Here is a 21,186-nt window from a genome sequence, read left to right as displayed (position 1 = left end):
TCGGCTCCGTGTTGCTAAGTTCATTGTGAAACTAAGCTGGGGAGGGCCAGGGAGACGGCATTAAGAGAGTGAGCTCTGTAAGCCTGACGTCCAGATTCAGTCTCTAGCACCACTGTCGGCCAGAGCTGAGCAGTGTTCGGGTCTCTCTCTCTTTCAAAAACAAATAGATCTAAAAAATAAATAAATAAGCGTGGAGAATTATGTTTTCCTCTGGGCTCTACAGATTTACTGGGAAGTTGAGGATACATTGAAGAAATAAATGGATGATCTTAAAAGGCTGATGCTCCCCCAGGTGTGCAGGCCCCGGCATTAGGGTGGGGTTGGGGGCATGTGTGGACCCAGTGGGGACTCACTGACAGCTTCCTGGAGGTCACCCCAGATCTTTGCTCTGCAGTTATCACCGGGTTGGGGTTTGGGCTTGGTGTGTGTGTGTGTGTGTGTGTGTGTGTGAGAGAGAGAGAGAGAGAGAGACAGAGAGAGACTGCAGTGGGTCATACCCCCCCACAGCTTTGCATACCCCCCATTGTCTCTTCACCCCAGAAGCCACCCAGCCCTGGCCCCCTTGAAAGCACCAACAGCACATGGAACTTTGAGGTCTGGAGCTCAGGACCCTGCTGTTCACTGAAGTTCAAACGGCAGGGGTGGGTTTCATGCGTGTTCACTAAAGAGTCAAACTGAGGACTGGGGCTTGGGGGAGGTGAGTCCAGGGACACCTCCACACTGCTCTGAGATCTGGTCCAGGTGGAGGTGGTGCTCCGTGCGGGACACTGGTACCTGAGGGTTCTGTCACAGACGGGGTTCTCTGCCAGCTGAGCTCATGTCTCCCCTGCAAACTCGTCCTTTTTCTTGGGGGGAGGGGTGTCTCTGTACGTCCTTGCTGGTTGATACAGGCCCTGTTTCATGTCCCCATGCTCCCACACCTTCAGACTCAGGAGGTTTCGGGGATGCAGCTTCTTCCCAGAACCAGGCCCGCTGAGCACTGGCTCCTGACTTCCACAAGTGTCCGAGAGAGAAGCTTGGTGGGAAACATGGCTCTCCTGGGTGGGTGACAGAGAAGCACTAATTCTGCGTCTGCTGGACCTCTGGGAACTCTTGTTGTCTGGGGAGTGACTGAGAGAGGGAGAGGGGACCCGGGGCCTGTAGGGCTGAGTACAGACCCTCTCTCAGTGCTGAAATGTATCCTAGCTGCTGCCGCTGCCCAGAGACTAAATGTGAGGAGGCTGTGAAGGCAGGAACTGGGGGTGGGGTGGGGGAGATAGACATTGTCAGCATATTTGAGGCCTGGAGGATGAAAGCTCTGAGGGAAGCCTGTCCCCATCCTTATTTGTTTATTTCTGGCTCCGCTGTCCTAAGATTAAACAAACAAAATACATCTTTATTTTTATTTTTAAAAAAATGTGGCAGGGAGGGGGGCCTCTTTCCTTCCTCCCATTTTGTCTTCTTCCTGCCTCCTCTTCCTCCTTCCCTCCTCTCCTCCCTCCTTCTGTGCATACTACAGCCCCATCACACTGGATGAGCCACCCAGCCTCCCTGCCCCCACCTCGTATCTTATTTCTGACCTTTCCCATGAGTCCTGTGGCTTCTCTGACACCCCCACACTAGTCCCTGCTGCTTCTCAAGCCTCCTCAGCCCCAGGCTCCCAAGGTCAGAAGGGGGGGGGGTAACAGACCAGAACAGCCATGCAGCGGGAGCGTCTTTCCCCCACTGAGCCACCACCTCCAAGGCGGAGGATGGCACCGGCCTGTCCCCTCCTTGCACACATACATCTGGCTCTCCCTGTGTGTCCCCTGTCCCCTGGCTCTTTGAGGACAGTCTCAGTAAACTCAGCACCATCCTCTCCTTCCCCCTTTTCACCTCCCATCATTCTGCCAGCCCTGTCAAGGGCACCAGCAGGCATAGCCTCGGGGGGTGGGTGCTGAAAGGGCTGGCCTGGGGTGCCCTGGCTGGCCTTTGGGTGTGGTGGGCGGGCCTTTATTGGACAGAGAAAGAAATCAAGAGGGGAGAGGAGACAGAGAGATACCTGCAGCACTGCTCCACCACTCGTGACGCTTCCTGCCTGTAGGTGGGGACCGGGGGACTTGAACCTAGGACCTTGTGCGTGGTAATATGTGCTCTCAGTTGTACCATTGCCCAGCCCTCTGATGAGGTTTTACACCCACGAAAGAACTAGTGTGTTTACCTTGGTGTCTGAGTAAGCCTGGGGGTGGGGGGGGGAGACTTTCAGAGGGTCCTTATAGAGACCTGCCACACACACACACACACACACACACACACACACACACACACCTCTTGGGTGATTCCAGCTTCTTCCCAGAACCCCCCACCTCCTGGCCTGGAGGAGGGCAGAGTAGGCCTCAGTTGCTCTTGGAGATAAGAGGATGAGATAGATAAGCAGGGCTGGGCCTCTGGAGAAGGCCGCCTCTCCCTCCCTCTCCCTCCTGCCCTTCCTCCCTCCCTCCCTCCCTCTATTGCTGGGTGGACAGACCCCTCCTCATCCTTGAGACCTGTTGGAAACCTGCAGAAGCTTCTTCTAGCCTTTATCCCTTTACAGCCTTCTCTGTCCAAAGGCCATAGAGTGTTGCCTCTGTCCTGTGCTGGGACTCTAGGCTGACTTTGATAGTTTCTTTACAAGGACTTGGTTCTTTCTGATTATGTTTACATATATATTAATGGGGACAGGATAGTGGCACCTGGCTGAGCAAACATGTCACCATGCGTAAAGACCCATGTTCGAGTCCCTGGTCCTCACCTGCAGGAAAGAAAGCCTCAGGACTGGTTCAGTAGGGCTGCAGGTATCTCTCTGTCTCTCTTTCTCCATCCCTATTTCCCCTTTCCCTCTCAACTTCTCTCTGTCTCTATCCAAAATAAATAAATAAATCAATAAATCTTTGAAAATGTTTTCTTTAGCGTTAGTTAATAACAGTAGGGAGGAGAGAGAAAGCCAGAGCATCACTGTGGCACCTGTGATGGATGTCTGGGATCAAACTCGGAATGTCAGGATCCCATGTCTGGTGCTCTGGCCATTGTGTCACCTCCCTGGGGCTGTGGTGTTAATGTTTTTCCTGAGCATCAAAGATACCATTTCAAAACAGCTCAGGGATCTATCACTTGCTATAGATATCTAGTTCCAGGACATGTCATCACCCCAACAGGAGCCCTGTCAGTTCCCTACCCCCCACCCCACCCCTAGCCACTAGTCTGCTTTCTGCCACCCTGGGTTTGCGTGTTCTGGACATTTCTGCATGGGGTCCGACACCATGGGACTGTGTGTGGGGGAGATAACATAATGGTTCTGCAAAGAGACTCTCATGCCTGAGGCTCTGAAATCCCCCTCACTACTATAAGCCACAGCTGAGCAGGGCTCTGATAAATTAAAGAAAAAAGCCAAACAAACAAACAGACACGTGGCTGGAACTAGAGCCCCAGCCCCCATCGCCGGCCCTGCGTGTTCGTGGAGGGTTACTCTATTCAATCCTGGCAGAAGTGCTTTGTTTGAAGCAGCACCACTTCTGTGTGGTAACAGCCACCAGATGCCTTCATGGGGCTCCTGGGGCTCGGTGTGACCCTGGGCCCGCGGCCACCACACTTGGCTGCTCAGGGATGTGTGGTGGGCGGCTAGTTTGGGATCTCAGGAAAGAATGTTCTCTCCCTCGCTCCCCACTTTCTTCAGATGAGAGCTCACTCACTTCTCCTCTCAGTGTCTTAGTGGGTCTGGAAGTCACACACCCTCTCTTCTCGGAGGCTTTTTGTAAGTCTCTTTCTTTTATTTATTTATTTGTTTATTTATTACTTAACTTTGCAATGTGATGCCAGGGAAGGAACTCGGGACCTTCTGCCTGTGGTTTCTCTCTTTTTTCTTTTAAATAAAGTTTTTATTATTTATTTATTTCTTGGATAGAAACAACTAGTAATCTCGAGAGGGACGAGAATGATAGAGAGGATAAGAGACAGAGAGAACCTGTATTCTGCTTCTTCACTCACAAAACTTTCCCCCTGCAGGTGGGGACTAGGGACTTGAACCCGGGCCCTTGAGCATGCAGTGTGAGCACTTAGCTAGGTGTGCCACTGCCTGGCCCCTATGCCTGTGGCTTCTCTTTCTTCCCGGCCCCCAGCTGGCTGGGGTTTGATCACAAGACCCTCCTTCCTTCACCATCACGGGGAAGAATCTGGCTTCCCCTCCCATGTGACTCTGGCCACCACAAACCGCCAGACTGCCTGGTCCTGGAAACTTCCGTTCCTCTTGGAACTAGGGCCTTTGTGCAGCAGGACTGCGGGACAGGCTGGAGGACAGACGGACTCAGCCCATGTAGTGGGGACAAACCCTTGAGGCTGGGGACTTCCCGGGCCATGGTCACAGCTGTGCTCCCCAGCTCCAGAGCGTGCGGCTGGGAGCAGGGACAGGGAGAATTGGCTTGGCTTTCTTATCTGCTTAGTACCTTCCCTCCCCTGCACCCTGGGGGTCAGAGTGCATGAGGGAGTCGCATGCCTGCTTGTCCAACTGGGTCCCAGAAACTGAAGCACCCCTCATGCACAGTTCCAGAACAAGAGCTCACATACGGTGATAACCGAGATGCTCGGGGCAGACGCATCCCGAGAAGGCCACCGAGTTTAGCACACACACTGTTATGCACAAGGACCTGAGTTTAAGCTCCCCGTCACCACCTGCAGAAGGAAGCTTCATAAGCAGTGAAGTAGTTCTACAGCTGTCTCTGTTTCTCCCCTCAGCTTCTGTCTGAGGAAGAGGGAGACAAAGAAAGGAAGGAAGAGAAAAGAAAGAAAGAGGGAGAGAAAGGAAAGACAGGGGAGAGCAGGGTAGGGAAAAGAAAGGGAAAGAAAGGAATAAATCAGAGGGACCAGGCGGTGGTGTGCCTGGTTAAGCACACATAGGACTGTGCGCAAGTGCCCAGGTTCGAGCCCCCGCTCCCCACCTGCAGAGGGGACACTTCACAACTGATGAAGCAGGTCTGCAGATGTCTTTCTCCCTCTCTAGCCCCTCCCCCTTACCTCTCAATTTCTCTCTGTCCTATCAAAGAAAATAGAAAAGAAAGAAAGAAAGAAAGAAAGAAAGAAAGAAAGAAAGAAAGAAAGAAATGAAGGCCTAATGGCTTGTGTCATGTAGAATTCTGTTCTCCAGAAGTTGTGAGTGCCCCTGATGAATTGTCCGTTGTAGGTTCATCCTTCCCTTCCCTTCCCTCCCCTTCCCTTCCCTCCCCTTCTCTTCCCTTCCCTCCCCTTCCCTTCCCTCCCCTTCTCTTCCCTTCCCTTCCCTTCCCCTCCCCTCCCTTCCCTTCCTTTCCTTTCTCTTCCCTTCCCTTCCCTTCCCCTCCCCTCCCTTCCCTTCCTTTCCTTTCCCTTCCCTCCCCTTCCCTCCCCTTCCCCTCCCTTCCCTCCTTTTCCCCTCCCTTCCCCTCCCTTCCCTCCCCTTCCCCTCCCTTCCCTACCCGCCCCTTCCCCTCCCTTCGCTCCCCTTCCCCTCCCTTCCCTCCCCTTCCCTCCCCTCCCCTTCCCTTCCCTTCCCTTCCCCTCCCCTCCCTTCCCTTCCTTTCCTTTCCCTTCCCTCCCCTCCCCTTCCCTCCCTTTCCCCTCCCCTCCCTACCCTCCTTTTCCCCTCCCTTCCCTTCCCCTCCCCTTCCCTCCCCTCCCCTTCCCCTCCCTTCCCTTCCCTCCCCTTCCCCTCCCCTTCCCTCCCCTTCCCTCCCCTCCCTTCCCTCCCCTTCCCTTCCCTTCCCTCCCCTTCCCCTCCCTTCCCTCCCCTCCTCTCCCCTCCCCTTCCCTCCCCTTCCCCTCCCTTCCCTTCCCTCCCCTTCCCCTCCCTTCCCTTCCCTCCCCTCCCCTTCCCTTCCCTTCCCTCCCCTTCCCTCCCCTTCCCCTCCCTTCCCTCCCCTTCCCCTCCCTTCCCTCCTTTTCCCCTCCCTTCCCTTCCCTCCCCTTCCCCCCTTCCCCTCCCTTCCCTTCCCTTCCCTCCCCTTCCCCCCTCCCCTTCCCCTCCCTTCCCTCCTTTTCCCCTCCCTTCCCTTCCCTCCCCTTCCCCCCTTCCCCTCCCTTCCCTTCCCTTCCCTCCCCTTCCCCCCTTCCCTTCCCTTCCCTTCCCTCCCCTTCCCCCCCTTCCCTCCCCTTCCCCTCCCCTCCCTTCCCCTCCCCTCCCTCTCCTTTTCTTTCTTTTCCCTTTTCCTTTCTTTTCTCTTCTTTCTCTTTTGTTTTAAAAAAATGTAATCTTTATTTATTTATTGGATAGAGACAGCCAGAAATCAAGGGGGAAGGAGGAGACAGAGAAGGAGAGAGACACCTGCATCTCTGCTTCACCACTCACAAAGCTTCCTCCCTGCATGTGAGGGCCAGGGAGTCGAAGCTATGTCCTTCCACGCTGTTACATGTGAACTCATCCAGGTGCACCACCACCTGGCCCCTCCTTTCTTTTCTCTTTCTTTCTTTCTATCTGTCTTTCTTTCTTCCCTCCACAGAGCACTGTTCAGCTCTGGCTTATAGTGGTGAACCTGGGACTTTGGAACCTCAGGCACGAGAGTCTGTTGCATGATCACTACTCTATCGCCTCAGCCCCCTGTGTCTGTTTGAGGGTGTCAGGAGGCATTGAAGAGAGTCTGCAGGCAGCAGCCCCCACAAGCCTCACCACTCTTTGTCCCCAGCTGCCCCGGGGGCTGCAGTGGCTATTCTGCCCACTGTGACTGCATTGAGTGGGCAGCCAGGTGCTAGGACACAGTTGTGCCTGGGAAGAGAGGCAGTAGCACTATGTGTGGGAGAGGGGATGGGCACGGGGAGGTGGGGGGGCCACTGTGTCCCAGCCAAGGGCACACTCTGCTCTCTGGGTGGCTCAGCGCAGTCCCTGAGGGCACAGGGGGCCTGGGAAGAAAGAGGCTCCCCAAGACTCTGGAATTGGGGCATCACAGGTGTTCTTTTCCTCACAGCAGGAAGCAGCGTCGGTGGAGCTGACGGTGTCAGGGGCCTGAGGGGGCCTGAGTGGGGCCTCGGCCTGAGGGGACACCGGGGGACAGCCAGTGGGAGGACCATGCTGCCCTAGACGCTCGCCCGGGGCTCCACCGGCCATGGCCGCACAGCGGATCCGAGCCGCCAACGCCAACGGGCTCCCCCGCTGCAAGTCTGAGGGGACCCTCATCGACCTGAGCGAGGGCTTCTCCGAGTCCAGCTTTAACGATGTCAAAGGTGGGTGTTTGACCTCCCCCAGCCCTGGTGGGAGGCAGGCACCTTTGGACTCTGAGACCCGGGGCCAGGCTCACGGTCAGGTCACACCTGAGCAGCCTCCTTGGACCAGTTTTGTGACTCCTTACCATGGAGAGAACAGCAGGAGAGACAACACAGCACTGCTCCACCCCACGTGGGGCGTCCTCAGGGCTGGCCCTGCTCCTGTGTGGTGCCAGGACTTCACACATGCAGTGTTGCTGGGGTCGCACTGCGATGGGGGCAGTCCTGGCGAATGGGAAATGACCAGATCATAGAGAAGAAAGTAAAGACAAACAGAAATGGAAAACCGCAACCTGTCAGGCCAGTGGTGTTTTTTTTTATGTGTTTATTATTATTATTATTATTATTATTATTGAAATAATACATTTTAGGCTTTAAAAAACCTTTGCTTTTTTAAAATTTATTTTAGATAGAGACAGAAAGAAATTGAGAGGGAATGGGGGAAGGGAGGGGGAGGAGGAGAGGGCAAAAGAGACGCAGCCCTGCTTCAGCATGTGTGAAGCTTGCTCCCCTCAGGTGAGGACCAGGAGCCTGAACCCGGGTCCACAAGTGTGGTGATGTGTGCTCTAAGAGACAGCTGCAGCATCCCCTCTAGAAAGGGGCATTTAGGGGGCTCGTTCTCCTTCCAGTGCCCTCTTCCCGCCCCTCCAAAGTCTGATTGGATACTAAAGCTGGCCAGCTTTCCTGGGTTTGTGAGGTGCTGTTTCAAGAGGTGTGGCCATGGCCCCAGGGGTCCTCATGGCCCTCGTGGATGACACTGCAGCCAGGTGCAGCTTGCAGACTCCCACACTCTGGGCCTGTGCTCTCACTCTCTCAGGTGTCTGTCATCCATACTGCAGCTGAGGCCCCAGATCCCTCCCTAGACCCCAACAGTGAGGTGTGTGCCCTGCTGGCCGAGCGGTGAATTCATAGTGCCAGCACTGAGCCCCAGCAGTAATCATGGTGGCAATTAAAAAAATAAATAAATCAGGGTGATGGGGAGGCCAGGTGGTGGTACACCCAGTTAAGCACACACAATCTCAAGGACCCAGGTTCGAGCCCCGGCTTCCCACCTGCAGGAAGGACGCTTCATGGGAGGTGAAGCAGGTCTGCAGGTGTCTTTCCCTCTCCTGCTCTGTCTCCCCTCCCCTCTCAATTTCTCCCGGTCTTATAAAAACAAAACAAACTAACAAAACATAGGAGAGAAGGGGAGGAGGTAGCCAGGGCAGGCAGCGCCAGCCTCTTTTGCTTTGGGCCGGGCAGGAAATGGAAGGGGGTCTAGCAGCCGCTCCACCCAGTGTCAGGAAAGCAACCTCATTAGTAATTGTGAACAGTTTAGCAGAGATATAAAGTGGAAAAAATGGCCTACAGGAGCAATGGATTCAAAGTGCCCACAATAACACTGGAGGGAAAAAAAAAGAAAGAAAGAAAAAACAGGGAGTCAGGCGGCGTAGCGGGATAAGCGCAGGTGGCGCAAAGTGCAAGGACCAGCGTAAGGATCCCGGTTCCAGCCCCAGGCTCCCCACCTGCAGTGCAGGGGAGTCACTTCACAGGTGATGAAGCAGGTCTGCAGGTGTCTATCCTTCTCTCCCCCCTGTCTTCCCCTCCCTTCTCCATTTCTCTCTGTCCTATCCAACGTCAATAACTACAACAATAAAACAACAAGGGCAACAAAAGGGAATAAACAAATTTTTTTTTTAAAAAAAGAAAAAACAAATCAAGAGGGAGAGAGAGAGACACCTGCAGCACCATTTCACCACTTGTGAAGCTTCCCCCTGTAGGTGGGGAGCAGTGGCTTGAATCCAGGCCCTTGCACATGGCAACATGTGTGTTCAACCAGTTGTGCTACCACTCAGCCCCTCTTCCTTGCCCCCCCCCCCGTGTGTGTGTGTGTGTGTGTGTGTGTGTGTGTGTGTGTAAGATGAACTGAGGGTTTTTATGCATGTGTGATACCACCACTGAGTGTTCTCTGGGCCAAATGTTTCATTCTTTATTTTAGAGAGAGAGGGAGGGACACCAAAGGATCTTCTTCCCCCAGTGCTGTTCTTGGTACTCACTGTACGGTACTATGTTTCAAACCTGGGACTTCAGGCTCTTCAAACTCATGCTTGACCTGATGCACTATTTCCCAATCCCTCATTCTTGTCCTTTTGTTTTGGAAACTTATTCATTTATTTATTTTGGATAGAGAGAGAAACTGAAATGGAAGGAGAAGACAAAGACACCTGCAGCACTGCTTTGCTGCTGTGAAACTTCCCCATCACAGGTGGGGAGTGGGAGCTTTAATCCAGGTCCGTGGGCATGGTAACAGGTGCACCCTACTATGTACACCACCACCCAGCCCCTCAGAGTCAGTTTAATATCCTCCTTTTTGCTTGTAGTACAGTTCCTATAAGCAAATGCCTGAGAGCTGTGATCTTTGTCTAATCCAGTTTACCAGTTTCAGAGCGTCTGGTTCCTCTTAGGACCTTCCCTGTCTGTGTATCCCTGTTCCTTTCGGGTCGTGTTTCTGTCACCTCCAGACCCACTTTGGTTTGTTCCTGTTGCCTGACTGCCTGGTTTCTTGTCCACACCTCAGTGCCTTTGTTTCATAGACATCTTTCTCCTTAGTGTGCAGACTCCACCACCTTTCCCAAGGCTCATGGTTGTTGGTAGGTAGGTTGGTAGGCCATTTGGTTTGTTGGTAGGTTGGTTGGTCAGCTGGTTGATTAGCTGGTTGGGTGGCTGGTAGGTAGGCTGGTAGTTGCTTGGTAAGTTGTTCACTTGACAGGTAGATTGGTTGGTCTTATTGATTCATTAGTTGATAGATGGGTTGGTTGGTAGGTAGGCTGATGGTTGGTTAGTTGGTAGTTGGTGGGTCATTCAATTGGTAGGTAAGTTGGTCAGTCTGTAGCTTCATTGGTCATTAGGTAGGTTAGTAAGTAGGTTGGTTGGTCATCTGCTAGATAAGCTTGTTGGTAGGTCGGTAGGTCATTCAGTATATAGGCTGGTGAGTTGGTGGGTTGGTCAGTAGGTTGGTAGTTTGGTTGGTAGGTTGTTCAATTGATAGGTTGGTTGGTCGGTCATTCAGTTGGCAGGTAGGTTGGTCAGTCTATAGCTTGGTTGGTGGTCAGTAGGTAGGCTAGTAAGTTGGTTGGTCATCTGGTAGATAGGCTGGTTGGTAGGTTGGTCAGTAGATTGGTAGGTTGATCAGTTGGCAGGTATGTAGGTAGGTTATTTGGTCAGTAGTTGGTTGGTAGGTTGACAGTTAGTAGATTATTTATTTGGTAGATAAGCTGGCTGGTCAGTTGGTAGATTAGTTGGTAGGTCATTCAGTTTGTAGGTAGATTAGTTGGTCAGTTGGATGGTAGGTAGGTTGGTTAATTTGCTGGCATGTTGTTTCATTCCTCAGTTGGTAGGTTAGTCAGTTGATTTTGGCTAGATAGATCACTGTACATCTCTGGCTACAGTGATGCTGGGGATTGAACCCAGGGCCCTTGCATGCGAGTCCCAAGTATAGCCTCCCTGGGCTATGCCTGTGGATCACCTGCATGTGTGTCTGTCCCCTGCAGTGCCTTCTCCCAGTGCCTTGCTTGTGGACAACCCCACGCCTTTCGGGGATGCCAAGGAGGTGGTCGCCATCAGGGACTACTGCCCCACCAACTTCACCACGCTCAAGTTCTCCAAGGGTGACCACCTATACGTGTTAGACGCATCGGGGGGCGAGTGGTGGTATGCCCACAACACCACGGAGATGGGCTACATCCCTGCCTCCTATGTGCAGCCCCTCAACTACCGCCACTCCACACTGAGCGACAGCGGCGTCATCGACGGGCTGCCTGAGAGCCCGGATGAGGTGGCCCAGGCGCTGGACCTGCTGGGCGATTGGACCGAGGACCAGGGCTCAGGCAGGCCCAGCAACAACCCCTTCTGGAATGGGGTGCAGACCAACCCCTTCCTCAATGGGGGCAGCGTCGGTGTCCGGGAGGCTCCAGCAGTGCCTGCCACCGTGGACCTGCTGCTCTTTGACCTGGGGGCCTCCTCCCTCACCGAGTCCAGCTCGGTTACCACCAACAGCACCGGGAACATCTTCGATGAGCTCCCGGCCCCCCAGGGGGCCCCAGCTGTGGAGGAGGTGCGGCGGGACAACCCCTTCTTCCGCAGCAAACGCTCCTACAGCCTCTCAGAGCTGTCGGTGCTGCAGGCCAAGGCTGAGGCACCCGCCCCATCTGGCTTCTTCAGCGGCCTCCAGTCCCCGGCACCTGAGCAGTTCCAGAGCCGCGAGGACTTCCGTGCAGCCTGGCTCAGCCACCGCAAGCTGGCGCGGTCCTGCCACGACCTGGACCTGCTGGGCCAGAACCCGGGCTGGGGCCAGACGCAGGCGGTGGAGACGAGCGTGGCCTGCCGGTTAGACCACACGGGGGGCACGGTGCAGCTGCCGGACACCGGGGTCACCGTGCATGTCCCCGAGGGCCACGTGGCGCCAGGAGAGACGCAGCTCATCTCCCTGCGGGCCCTGCTGGACCTGCCACTGGAGCTCAACAGCGACTCCTGCAGCTGCGTCAGCCCCCTGCTGGAGCTCAAGCTGGGCAGCCTGCAGGTGCACTCGGCGCTGGTGCTGGAGCTCAGGTCCGCGGCCGAGGTCAAGGGCGACGCACTCAGCCGGAGCACCGTGGGGCTGTGCTGCCTGCGCAGCCACGCCAAGGACGGACCCTATGTGCCCACCCCGCTGGCCCGAGGCCCCGGCGACACCGTGCAGGTGCAGCTGGACGGCCTGGAGCCCTGCACCTACCTGGTGCTGGTGGCCCACGGGCCTGGCATCCTCTACCCGGCCACTGTGTGGGACTTCATCCACAAGCGGCTCACCGTGGGGCTCTACGGCCCCAAGCACATCCACCCGGCCTTCAAGACCGTGGTGACCGTCTTCGGCCATGACTGTGCCCCCAAGACGCTGCTGGTCAGTGAGGTGACCCGCCAGCTGCCCGGCCCAGCCCCGGCCGCCCTGCAGCTGTGGGGGAAGCACCAGTTCTCACTGGCTCGGCCGCAGGACCTGCGGGTCAGCCTCTTCTCGGACTCTGGCCAGTGCGAGGTGCGGGCGGGGGACCAGGCCCGTGTGGTGCGAGGCTTCCAGCTCAAGCTGGCCAAGGTCAGCCGCCTGGTGTTCCCGGTGGCCTGCCGGGGCCCCGGCGAGCTGGCCGGCTTCAGCCTGAGGGTGCAGCTAGAGGACGAGGCGGGTGCCGTGCTGGCCTGCTTCTGCGTGCAGACCCCTCCGCCCCCACCCAAGGGTGCCGTCAAGCCCGCCGCCCAGAGGCGCTTCCTCAAGAAGAACGAGGTGGGCAAGCTCCTGCTGTCGCCCTCGGCCGCCCCTGCCACCAAGTACCCCACCTTCCAGGACCGCCCGGTGCCCTGCCCGCGCCTGGCCAAGCTGCTCAAGACCGTGGTGCGGCAGTGCAAGAACCACTACCTGCTGGAGTACCGCAAAGGCGACGTGGTGGCGCTGCTGAGCGACGAGAAGCTGCGGCTGCGCGGGCAGCTGTGGACCAAGGAGTGGTACATCGCCTACCACCAGGGCCGCGTGGGGCTGGTGCACGCCAAGAACGTGCTGCCGCTCAGCCGGGCGCCGCCGGGGGCGCTGCCGGGCCCCGAACTCAGCACGTCGGTGCTGCTGGAGCAGATCCTGCGGCCCTGCAAGTTCCTCACCTACATCTACGCGTCGGTGCGCACGCAGCTCATGGAGCACGTGGGCAGCTGGCGCTGCTTCGCCGACGCGCTGGGCTACGGCCACCTGCCGCTCGCCTCCTTCTGCCGCGCAGAGCTGGACAGCGAGCCCGAGCGCGTGGCCTCCGTGCTGGAGAAGCTCAAGGAGGACTGCAACAGCCTGGACAACCGCGACCACAAGTCCTTCCAGAAGGAGCTCATGATGGTGCGTGCGGGGGCGGGGTGGGGGGGGGCGACGCTGGGGGCCCAAGATGGGTGCCTGGGGCAGGGTGGGGACTGGGAGCCCAGAGCTGGGTGGGGTCTGGGTACCTAGTGCTGAGCAGGTGCTGGGAGCTTGCAACCAGCAGGTGGCGGATGCTCCGGGCTGAGTGGGGACTGAGTACCCTGTCTGGGTGGACACGGGGTGCCCGGAGCTGGGTCTGTGCCCAGTGCCGGGGGTTTACAAGTATTGAGTGTCTTGGACTGGCTAGGGCTGGTGCCAGGGCTGGCCAGTTTGGTGCATCCTATTTCAAGACCTGGGCTCCCAGAGGTGCCCCATCAGGCTCCAGCAGCCTCTGAAGGACGGTTTCCTTCCCGGGGAAACACACGCTTTGGTGTTTTGTTTTCCTTTGTTTTGCTTTGCTTTTTCTCTCCAGGGTCTCACTGCTCCAGTTAGCTCTCCCATATATTAATGGAAGGAGGGGCAGTTAGAGGCCACAAAATGGCTCACTAGCTAGAGTGCACAGTTTGCCATGCCCAAGGACCCAGGTTCAAGCCCTCAGTCACCACATAGAAACTGCACAGGTGGGGGAGTACACCTCAGGTGGGGCAGTACTGTGGGGGCTCCTCTCTCTAAAGGAAAAGGAAGGAGAGGGAGAGAAAGAGAAAGAAAGGCTGCCAGGAGCACTGGAACCATGTAGGCATGAGCTCCAGTGATAGAGAGGCCATAGCACTGACATTTTCTCCGTCGCAGTGGGCACTAGGATCAAACCTGGGCCATGTATGTGACCAGGCAATAGATTTTTTTTATATTTACTTAATATTTATTTATTCATTTTCCCTTTGTTTTTGCCCTTGTTGTTTTATTGTTGTAGTTATTATTGTTGTTGTTATTGATGTCTTTGTTGTTGGCTAGGACAGAGAAATGGAGAGAGAAGGGGGAGACAGAAGGGGAGAGAAAGATAGACACCTGCAGACCTGCTTCACCACCTGTGAAGTGACTCCCCTGCAGGTGGGGAGCCGGGAGCTAGAACCGGGATCCTTATGCCGGTCCTTGTTCTTTGCGCCACCTGCAGTTAACCACTGCTCTACCGCCCGACTCCCGGCAATAGATTTTTATTGTTTATTGTCATTTGGGAATGAAGCAGGGCCTTTTTGCATGCATGACACCACAGAATGGCTGCTCTAGGCTGATTTGTTCATTAGAAAGAGAGAGAGAGGGAACGAGAGAGAGAGAGAGAGCACAACACTACCATCTATGGACTTCCCCACACCTCAGTAGTGCTGTCCGAATTGCTCCCATGTGATGCTGGGGCTTGAACCCAGGGCCTCATGCATAGTATAAGCGTTACACTACCTCACGTGAGCTGTCTCCTGACACCTGGCCATAGTTGGGTTCCCAGTGTGTTCACTGAAGAATCAATCAGTTGAGGGCTCAGGAGCAGCCCTTCTGTTGCTCTGAGGAAGCTCCACAGACCCTGCCCTGCATGGGCCCCAGGACCCCGGGACTGTACTTTGGGGCTGTACCGAGCAGAGTCTGCCAGACTCTACCCCCTCAGTCCTGCCATGTTCACTTAGGCCAGGCAAGCTCCTCGGTTTCTTTTTCCCTATACTCCCCTCCCCCAACCTACCCACCCACTTCCTCAACCTGTTCTTCTGGGAGTTACGTGTGTCCCCCGTGTGTCCCTGATGGCTGATGGAGGTCCTGTCTCGGGTCCCTGTGTCCCTGCTCCCTCACAGAATCAGTTTTGGGGTGCAGCCTCTTCCCAGAAGCAGCTCCTCTGAGCTCTGGCTTCTGGCTCCCACAGACAGATGATGGGGGTTTGGGGCTGAATTGACAACTCAGTTTCTTTTAAAGAGTGTTTATGTGTGACAACTGAGTATGCCATCCATCTCCCAGTCCTTTCCGGGTGGATGTCTTCAGCTAGAAGGACAGAGGCAGGGATAGAGACCCAGGAAGGGAGGCCTGGGTGGTGGTGGACCTGGGTTTAAGCTCCCAGCTCCCCACCTGCAGGAGGGCTGCTTCACAAGTGGTAAAACAGGGCTGCAGGTATCTACTTTCTCTCTCCCTCGCTGTCTCCCCTTCCCCTCTAAGTTTCTCTCTGTCCCATCAAATAAAATGGACAGTGAATTCGTAGTGCTGGCACCGAGCCCCAGTGACTGGAGGCATTAAGAGAGAGAGAGACAGACAGACAGTCTGGGAGGAAGATAACACGGCAAGGAAAGTTCCTTCAGTGCCGTAGGGGCCAGGTGTGAACCTGGGTCATGCAAACAGGAAAGCGGAGCACTGTCCAGGTGAGCTAACTTGCTGGCCCAAGCCGTCTCTCTTTTACAGCCCGGGAGTTAGTGCCACCAGTAGACAACAGACTTTCCTGAGTAAGGCCTGATTCGGGTTCAGTTCCTGACACCAGCATAAGCCAGAGCTAAGCAGGGCTCTGGTGTGGGGGGGGGGGGGGCCGAGGTGAGAGAGGGGAAGGGGAAGATGGGCCTAGGGGAGATAGCTCACCGTATACAGTGACACTTTTCCATGTGCAAGGACCTGGGTTCAAGCCCCCAACACCACCTGTGGGCACCACACACGGGAAGCTTCACAAGCAGTGGAGTGATGCTGTGGTTATCCCCCTCCTGTCTGTGTGTGTGTCTCTCTTTCCCTATACCGCGAAAGAAAGAAAGACAGAATGGAAGGGAGGGAAGGAGGAAGGAAGGAAGGGTCTACAAGGAGAGACGGAGTCACAGAGGCACAGAGCTCTAGCACAGCCCTAAGGAGGAAGATAGTAATAATAACCAGCCCCCTTCATTCAAACTTGGGCACTTTGCTCTGAGAGCAGGTTTCCCTATTGGCTTCCTTGGAGTAGATTAGGGGTGTGTGGATGTGTGTGGATGTGTGTGTGTCCAGGACCGGCTCCCCGCTCCCTTCTGGTTCTGTGACTGCCTGATTCCCAGACAGGAGGAAATGAAACTTGACCTTGACAGGAGCCCAGGAGTCAAACCTGGGCTCTAGTGAAACCGGTTTCTCTTCTCCCATTTCCTCCTGCCTCATCTCTGAGGGCCTGGGAAGGCTGGGCCAGGCTTCTAGAAACCCCAGGCTGATGTGTCCTGGCAAGTGGTGTGTGTCTTCTTTCCAGGAACCCTGAAGGGCCTCTGCACTCAACAGGACTGGTTTCCCCGGGGCCCCAGCTCCAGTGCTAGCGACCCCTCTCCAAGTCACAGCAGCCTGGCCTCTTTGTCCCCACCCCTCTCTCGTTTGGAAGGGCATGTTCTGTTGGGCTCTGATGGCTTGGTTCAGACACAGCTTCAAGGACACAGAGAAGATTGGGAAGGAAGTGGTTTGGACAGTGAGACTGCAGCAGGGCAGGAAGGGGCTGTCACCTCTGTCAGAATGGGCTCTGCACCCCAGCAAGACTGTCCTCACCCACTCCTGCCTTTGTCCCTTCTGCATGTACAGTCCCCACCCCTGCCTATACAGTTCTTTATTTTAGATAGAGACAGGGAGGAAAGCAGGAGACAGGGAGAGAGAAAGAGAAACACCTACAGACCTGCTTCACCACTCATGAAGCTTCCCCCCTACAGGTAGGGTTGGGGCGTTGAACCAGGGTCCTTGTGCATGGCAACATGTGCACTCAACAGGGTCCTCACCTGTAGGGGGGAAGCTTCACAAATGGGGAAGCAGTGCTGCAGGTGTCTTTCTCTCTGTTCCTTTTCAATTTCTCTCTTTCTCCGTCTAAGAAATAAAATATGAGAGAGAAAAAGAGGGAGAGAGAGAGAGAGAGAGGTGTGAAGGGTGGATGAGTGGATAATGAACACAATCTCACGCAGCCTCCCTGGACTCCAACCCGGCAGGTCCCCGTCTCAGCCTGGGTCCAGCTCTCGGCTGCACAGCCAGTCTCTCTCTATAGGTGCCTGGCGTGGCTTCCTGCCCTCTGCTTGGGACTTAGCACCGCCATGCCCACGTCAGGCACTGGACGGAGGCTGCCCGGCTGCAAGTGCCTCTCGGCTTCCCTGGTGGTGTCTGCAGCAGATGCTCCTTGCTGTCAGTTCTGTTTTTGGCCCCGGTAGACAAGTGTTGGGGGAACTCACTGAGCGCGCCAGGACTCCGGGGCCTCGCCTGGGAAGGGAGGCGCACTGACCTGGTCCTCTGCCCTCAGGCCTTGCTGAAGATGGACTGCCAAGGCCTGGTGGTCAGGCTCATCCAGGACTTCGTGCTGCTGACCACGGCCGTGGAGGTGGCGCAGCGCTGGAGGGAGCTGGCCGAGAAGCTGGCCAAGGTGTCCAAGCAGCAGATGGATGCCTATGAGTCCCCACACAGGGACAGGAACGGTGTGGTGGACAGTGAGGTGAGGACGCTGGACAGGCAGGGGAGAGACGGGGGGCTTGGAGAGGAGCACCGTGGACCTTTTATTTTAATATTCATTTGGGACCAGACAGTGGTGCGCCTGGTTGAGTGCGCGTGTCACCAGGCACAAAGATCCCGGTTCAAGCCCCTGCTCCCCAGCTACAGGGGGAAGCTTCACAAGTGGTGAAGCAGGGCTGCAGGTGTCTCTCCCCCTCTCATTTCCCCCTCTCCTCTCAGTTTCTCTCTGCAACTCTATTCAATAAGTAAAACATTATTTTTTTATTTATTTATCAGGTAGAGATAGAAACTGAGAGGGGAGGGGGAAATAGGGCAAAAGAGAGATGCCTGCAGCACAGCTTCACTGGCCCCAAAATTCATTCTGTTTTATTATTTTATTTTGTTTTATTTTATTTGACAGGATAGAAGGGCCTTGAACCCAGGTCCTTGATCTTGGTAACAGGTGTGCTCAACCAAACATGCCACCACCTGGTGACCCCTTTTTTTTCTCTTTTTAATTTATTTTTTCTTTATTTGATATGACAGAGAGAAATTAAGAAGGTAGGAAGATGTGTGTGCTTAACCAAATGCACCACTGCCTGTCCCCCTGATTCTTTATTTTATTTTTTTATATTTATTTATTCCCTTTTGTTGCCCTTGTTGTTTTATTGTTGTGGTTATTATTGTTGTTGTCGTTGTTGGATAGGACAGAGAGAAATGGAGAGAGGAGGGGAAGACAGAGAGGAGGAGAGAAAGATAGACACCTGCAGACCTGCTTCACTACCTGTGAAGCGACTCCCCTACAGGTGGGGAGCCGGGGGTTTGAACCGGGATCCTTACGCTGGTCCTTGTACTTTGCGCCATGTGCACTTAACCTGCTGCGCTACTGCCCGACTCCCCCGATTCTTTATTTTTTAGATATTCATTTGTTTATTGGCTAGAGACAGAGAAATCAAGTGGGAAAGGGAAGATACAAAGGGAAAGAGGGCTGGGTGGGGGTGCTCCCTGCTAAGTGCACATAGTACAAAGCGCAAGGATCCTGGTTCGAGCCCCTGGCACCCTACCTGCAGGAGGTCGCTTCACAAGTAGTGAAGCAGGTGTCTTTCTCTTTCCCTCTCTATCTCCCCTTTCCCTCAATTTCTCTTTATACTATCCAAGAAAAAAATGACCACCAGGAGAAGTGGATTCGTAGTGCCTGCACCAAGTCCCAGCAATAACCCTGGAGGCAAGAAAGAAAGAAAGGAGAGAAAGGGAAAGAGAAAGATACTTGCAGCTCTGCTTCACTACTTGTGGTGAAGATTCCCCACTGCAGATAGGGACAGGGACTTGAACTTGGGTCCTTGTGCATGGTAAAATGTCTGCTCTACTGGGTTGCCTCCATACAGCCCCAATAAGTGCTTGTTGAAAAACAAACAAACAAAAAAGAACAGGAAGCCCAAGTCCAAGCAGGGGAGCCCCAGTAGGTGACAAACACCATTCTCTCCAGGCCCCCTAATCTGTTCTCACCCCCAACCCCCAGGCCATGTGGAAGCCGGCCTACGACTTCCTCCTGACGTGGAGCCAGCAGGTGGGGGACAGCTACCGGGACGTCCTGCAGGAGCTGCACACCGGCCTTGACCGCATGAAGAACCCCGTCACCAAGCGCTGGAAGCACCTCACCGGCACACTCATCCTCGTCAACTCCCTTGACGTGCTGCGTGCCGCCGCCTTCAGCCCCCCAGACCCCGACGACCTGGTGATCTGAATGGGGGAGACCCCCACCTCAAGATCCAGCACAGCAGGCCCCACCTCCCCCATCACCGGGGGGGGGGGGTCCCCCTTTCCCTGATGGCAGGGTGGGGGGGGTGGGGGGAGGGCTTCTGCAGGCTGTTGCCAATCATGTGTTTTCTCTCAAGTTGACATCTAAATCGTGCTCCTTTTTTTTTTCCTTTCTTTTCCTTCTTTTTTTTTGGCATGGCCCAGAAAGGTTTCAAAATAAGCCTGCCACCAGCTCATAGCAGAGCCAATTTTTATGTTCCACAGAGACTTTTTTTTTTTTTAATGTGGCAGGTGTATATTTAAAGACCTCATGGGGACTGCCCAGCTCCCGGCCACATGTCCCCCCATTTCAGGGGACACCCAATGGAGTGAGGGGGTCTTCCCCACGAGCACATAGTCAGTCACCCAAGAGGTTCAGCCAGTGGAAGCAGCCCCCACCGGTTCTCTCTAGAAAGTTCTTGGTTCTGCTCTCCCAGCTCGATTTTTTTAATTTTTTTGTACCTTGGCCATCACCTGTTGCCACACGGGGGCCCTGGGGTGGCCCTCAAAGCCAGGGGACATCAAGAGGCTGGTGATCTTCACTGAACAGAGCCCCTGGGGGGTGGGGGTGGGTCCCTGCAAGCCTGGCAACAGGTACGTGCACCCCACAGAGTGCCCTGTGGACATGGGAAGGTCCCCATCTCTGTCCCCATGCTGTCACACGTGGCCCTAAGCGCTGGCATGCAGAAGTGCCTGCACCCCCTGCCAGACTGCCCACTCTTCCCAGTGGTCCCCTCTTTCCCATGTACCCCTGTATCCTCGTGGGGAGACTCTGGAATAAGGGAAACTCCATCCCACTCACCACTACATAAGATTAGGGGCTCAGCAGGCCTGAGGTCACAAGCCAATCCATGGTGACATTGTGACCGAGCTTCTCTTGAGGAGGTAGAGGGTGAGCAAACCCACGCCCGGGAACAGGCTGGCGGGGGCACCACAGGATGGGGAAGGCTCGCTGGTGTGACTGCTCAGTCTGCTTCCCCAGGGCCTTCTCTCTCCTCCTCCATGTGACCCACGCATCCTCCAGGGTTGGCCTGGGACAATCTCCTCTCAACTGACTCTGATCCTGGAAAATACTCGATGTTTCTATGCTGCAACAACCAACCAAGACACAACCACCCATCCGCCCACCCGCCCTTGCCGCCGTGGTCACTGAAAGCCACCTCCTCTCCCGATCCCCCACCCCTGCCTTCAGTCCTGCCAGGACCACACCTGTCACCTTGTCCCCCAAAGAAGAAATGAAACCAGTCGCACCTTAAAACCATGGATCTTTTTTCCTCAGGGGCTTGAACTAGTTTCCTATGCAACCTGTCTTGTAGCACAGTCAATTCTACAGATGTTGCAGTAAAGTTTATTTGGATATTTTAACTGGTGGCATATGTGTGTGTATGTGTGCACACACGTGTGCGTTGTGAGCGTTTTCTTTTTGTTTCCGGCGCCCAGGATGAGTTCAGATGGAACAGGATGAACGCCGAGGATGAGCACTCATTCACAGGGCAGGAGTCTCCCTGCCCTGGCTGTCACCCCTGGGTCATACTCAGTGTGGCAAGGGAGCATAGCAGGGGCCTTGCTGTAAGTGGCTTTGACCATAGGAACCCGCTGCCCATAGTGTCTCCACAGAGCGCGGCTGCCCCTCCTTGTCCCCATCACTGGGACCCTTCATGCCATCCCATAATGCACAGTGTCTGCACCTCACGGGGCACTTGGGGGCTGGCCACTAATATGGGGTCTCCACAGGCTCTGCCCTCACTAATGCCAGGGAAAGAGTGGGGTACAGGGGTGAGTGGTGGGGACAGCAGGAGGCAGAGGGCTCCTGACTGGGGAGCCTTTGGGGGACAATGGCCTTGTTTTATCTACAGGTTTTAAAGATCTGTTTTTCTGAAAGAAAACGGGAGGTGGGTTGGGAGAGGGGCTGGACAGTGGTGCACCTGGTTAAGGGCACACGTTACCATGTGCAAGGACTAGAGTTT

The 21,186-nt window shown here is 55.2% G+C and overlaps 1 protein-coding gene across 8 annotated transcripts in view; it reads left to right on the top strand.

The window, feature by feature from the left end:
• The window catches only part of SH3BP4 (SH3 domain binding protein 4), a 47,998-nt gene extending 27,414 nt beyond the window's left edge, over positions 1-20,584 (top strand). For 3 of the 8 annotated variants that reach the window (XM_060193836.1, XM_060193834.1, XM_060193835.1), the window contains 4 exons: positions 6,924-7,179; positions 10,749-13,099; positions 17,238-17,426; positions 18,942-20,584. In XM_060193836.1, the coding sequence (XP_060049819.1) occupies positions 7,062-7,179; positions 10,749-13,099; positions 17,238-17,426; positions 18,942-19,166 (2,883 nt within the window). In that variant the 5' untranslated portion in view covers positions 6,924-7,061 and the 3' untranslated portion in view covers positions 19,167-20,584. Of the gene's footprint in view, positions 1-540; positions 646-6,923; positions 7,180-10,748; positions 13,100-17,237; positions 17,427-18,941 lie in introns of all 8 variants that reach the window. The other 5 variants (XM_060193830.1, XM_060193831.1, XM_060193833.1 and 2 more) reach the window with 4 other exon arrangements.
• Positions 20,585-21,186: the final 602 nt, after the last annotated feature.

The sequence above is a fragment of the Erinaceus europaeus genome, chromosome 7, assembly GCF_950295315.1.
Source record: "Erinaceus europaeus chromosome 7, mEriEur2.1, whole genome shotgun sequence".
NCBI lineage: Eukaryota > Metazoa > Chordata > Mammalia > Eulipotyphla > Erinaceidae > Erinaceus > Erinaceus europaeus.
This window is presented reverse-complemented; position numbering and strand designations above follow the sequence as displayed.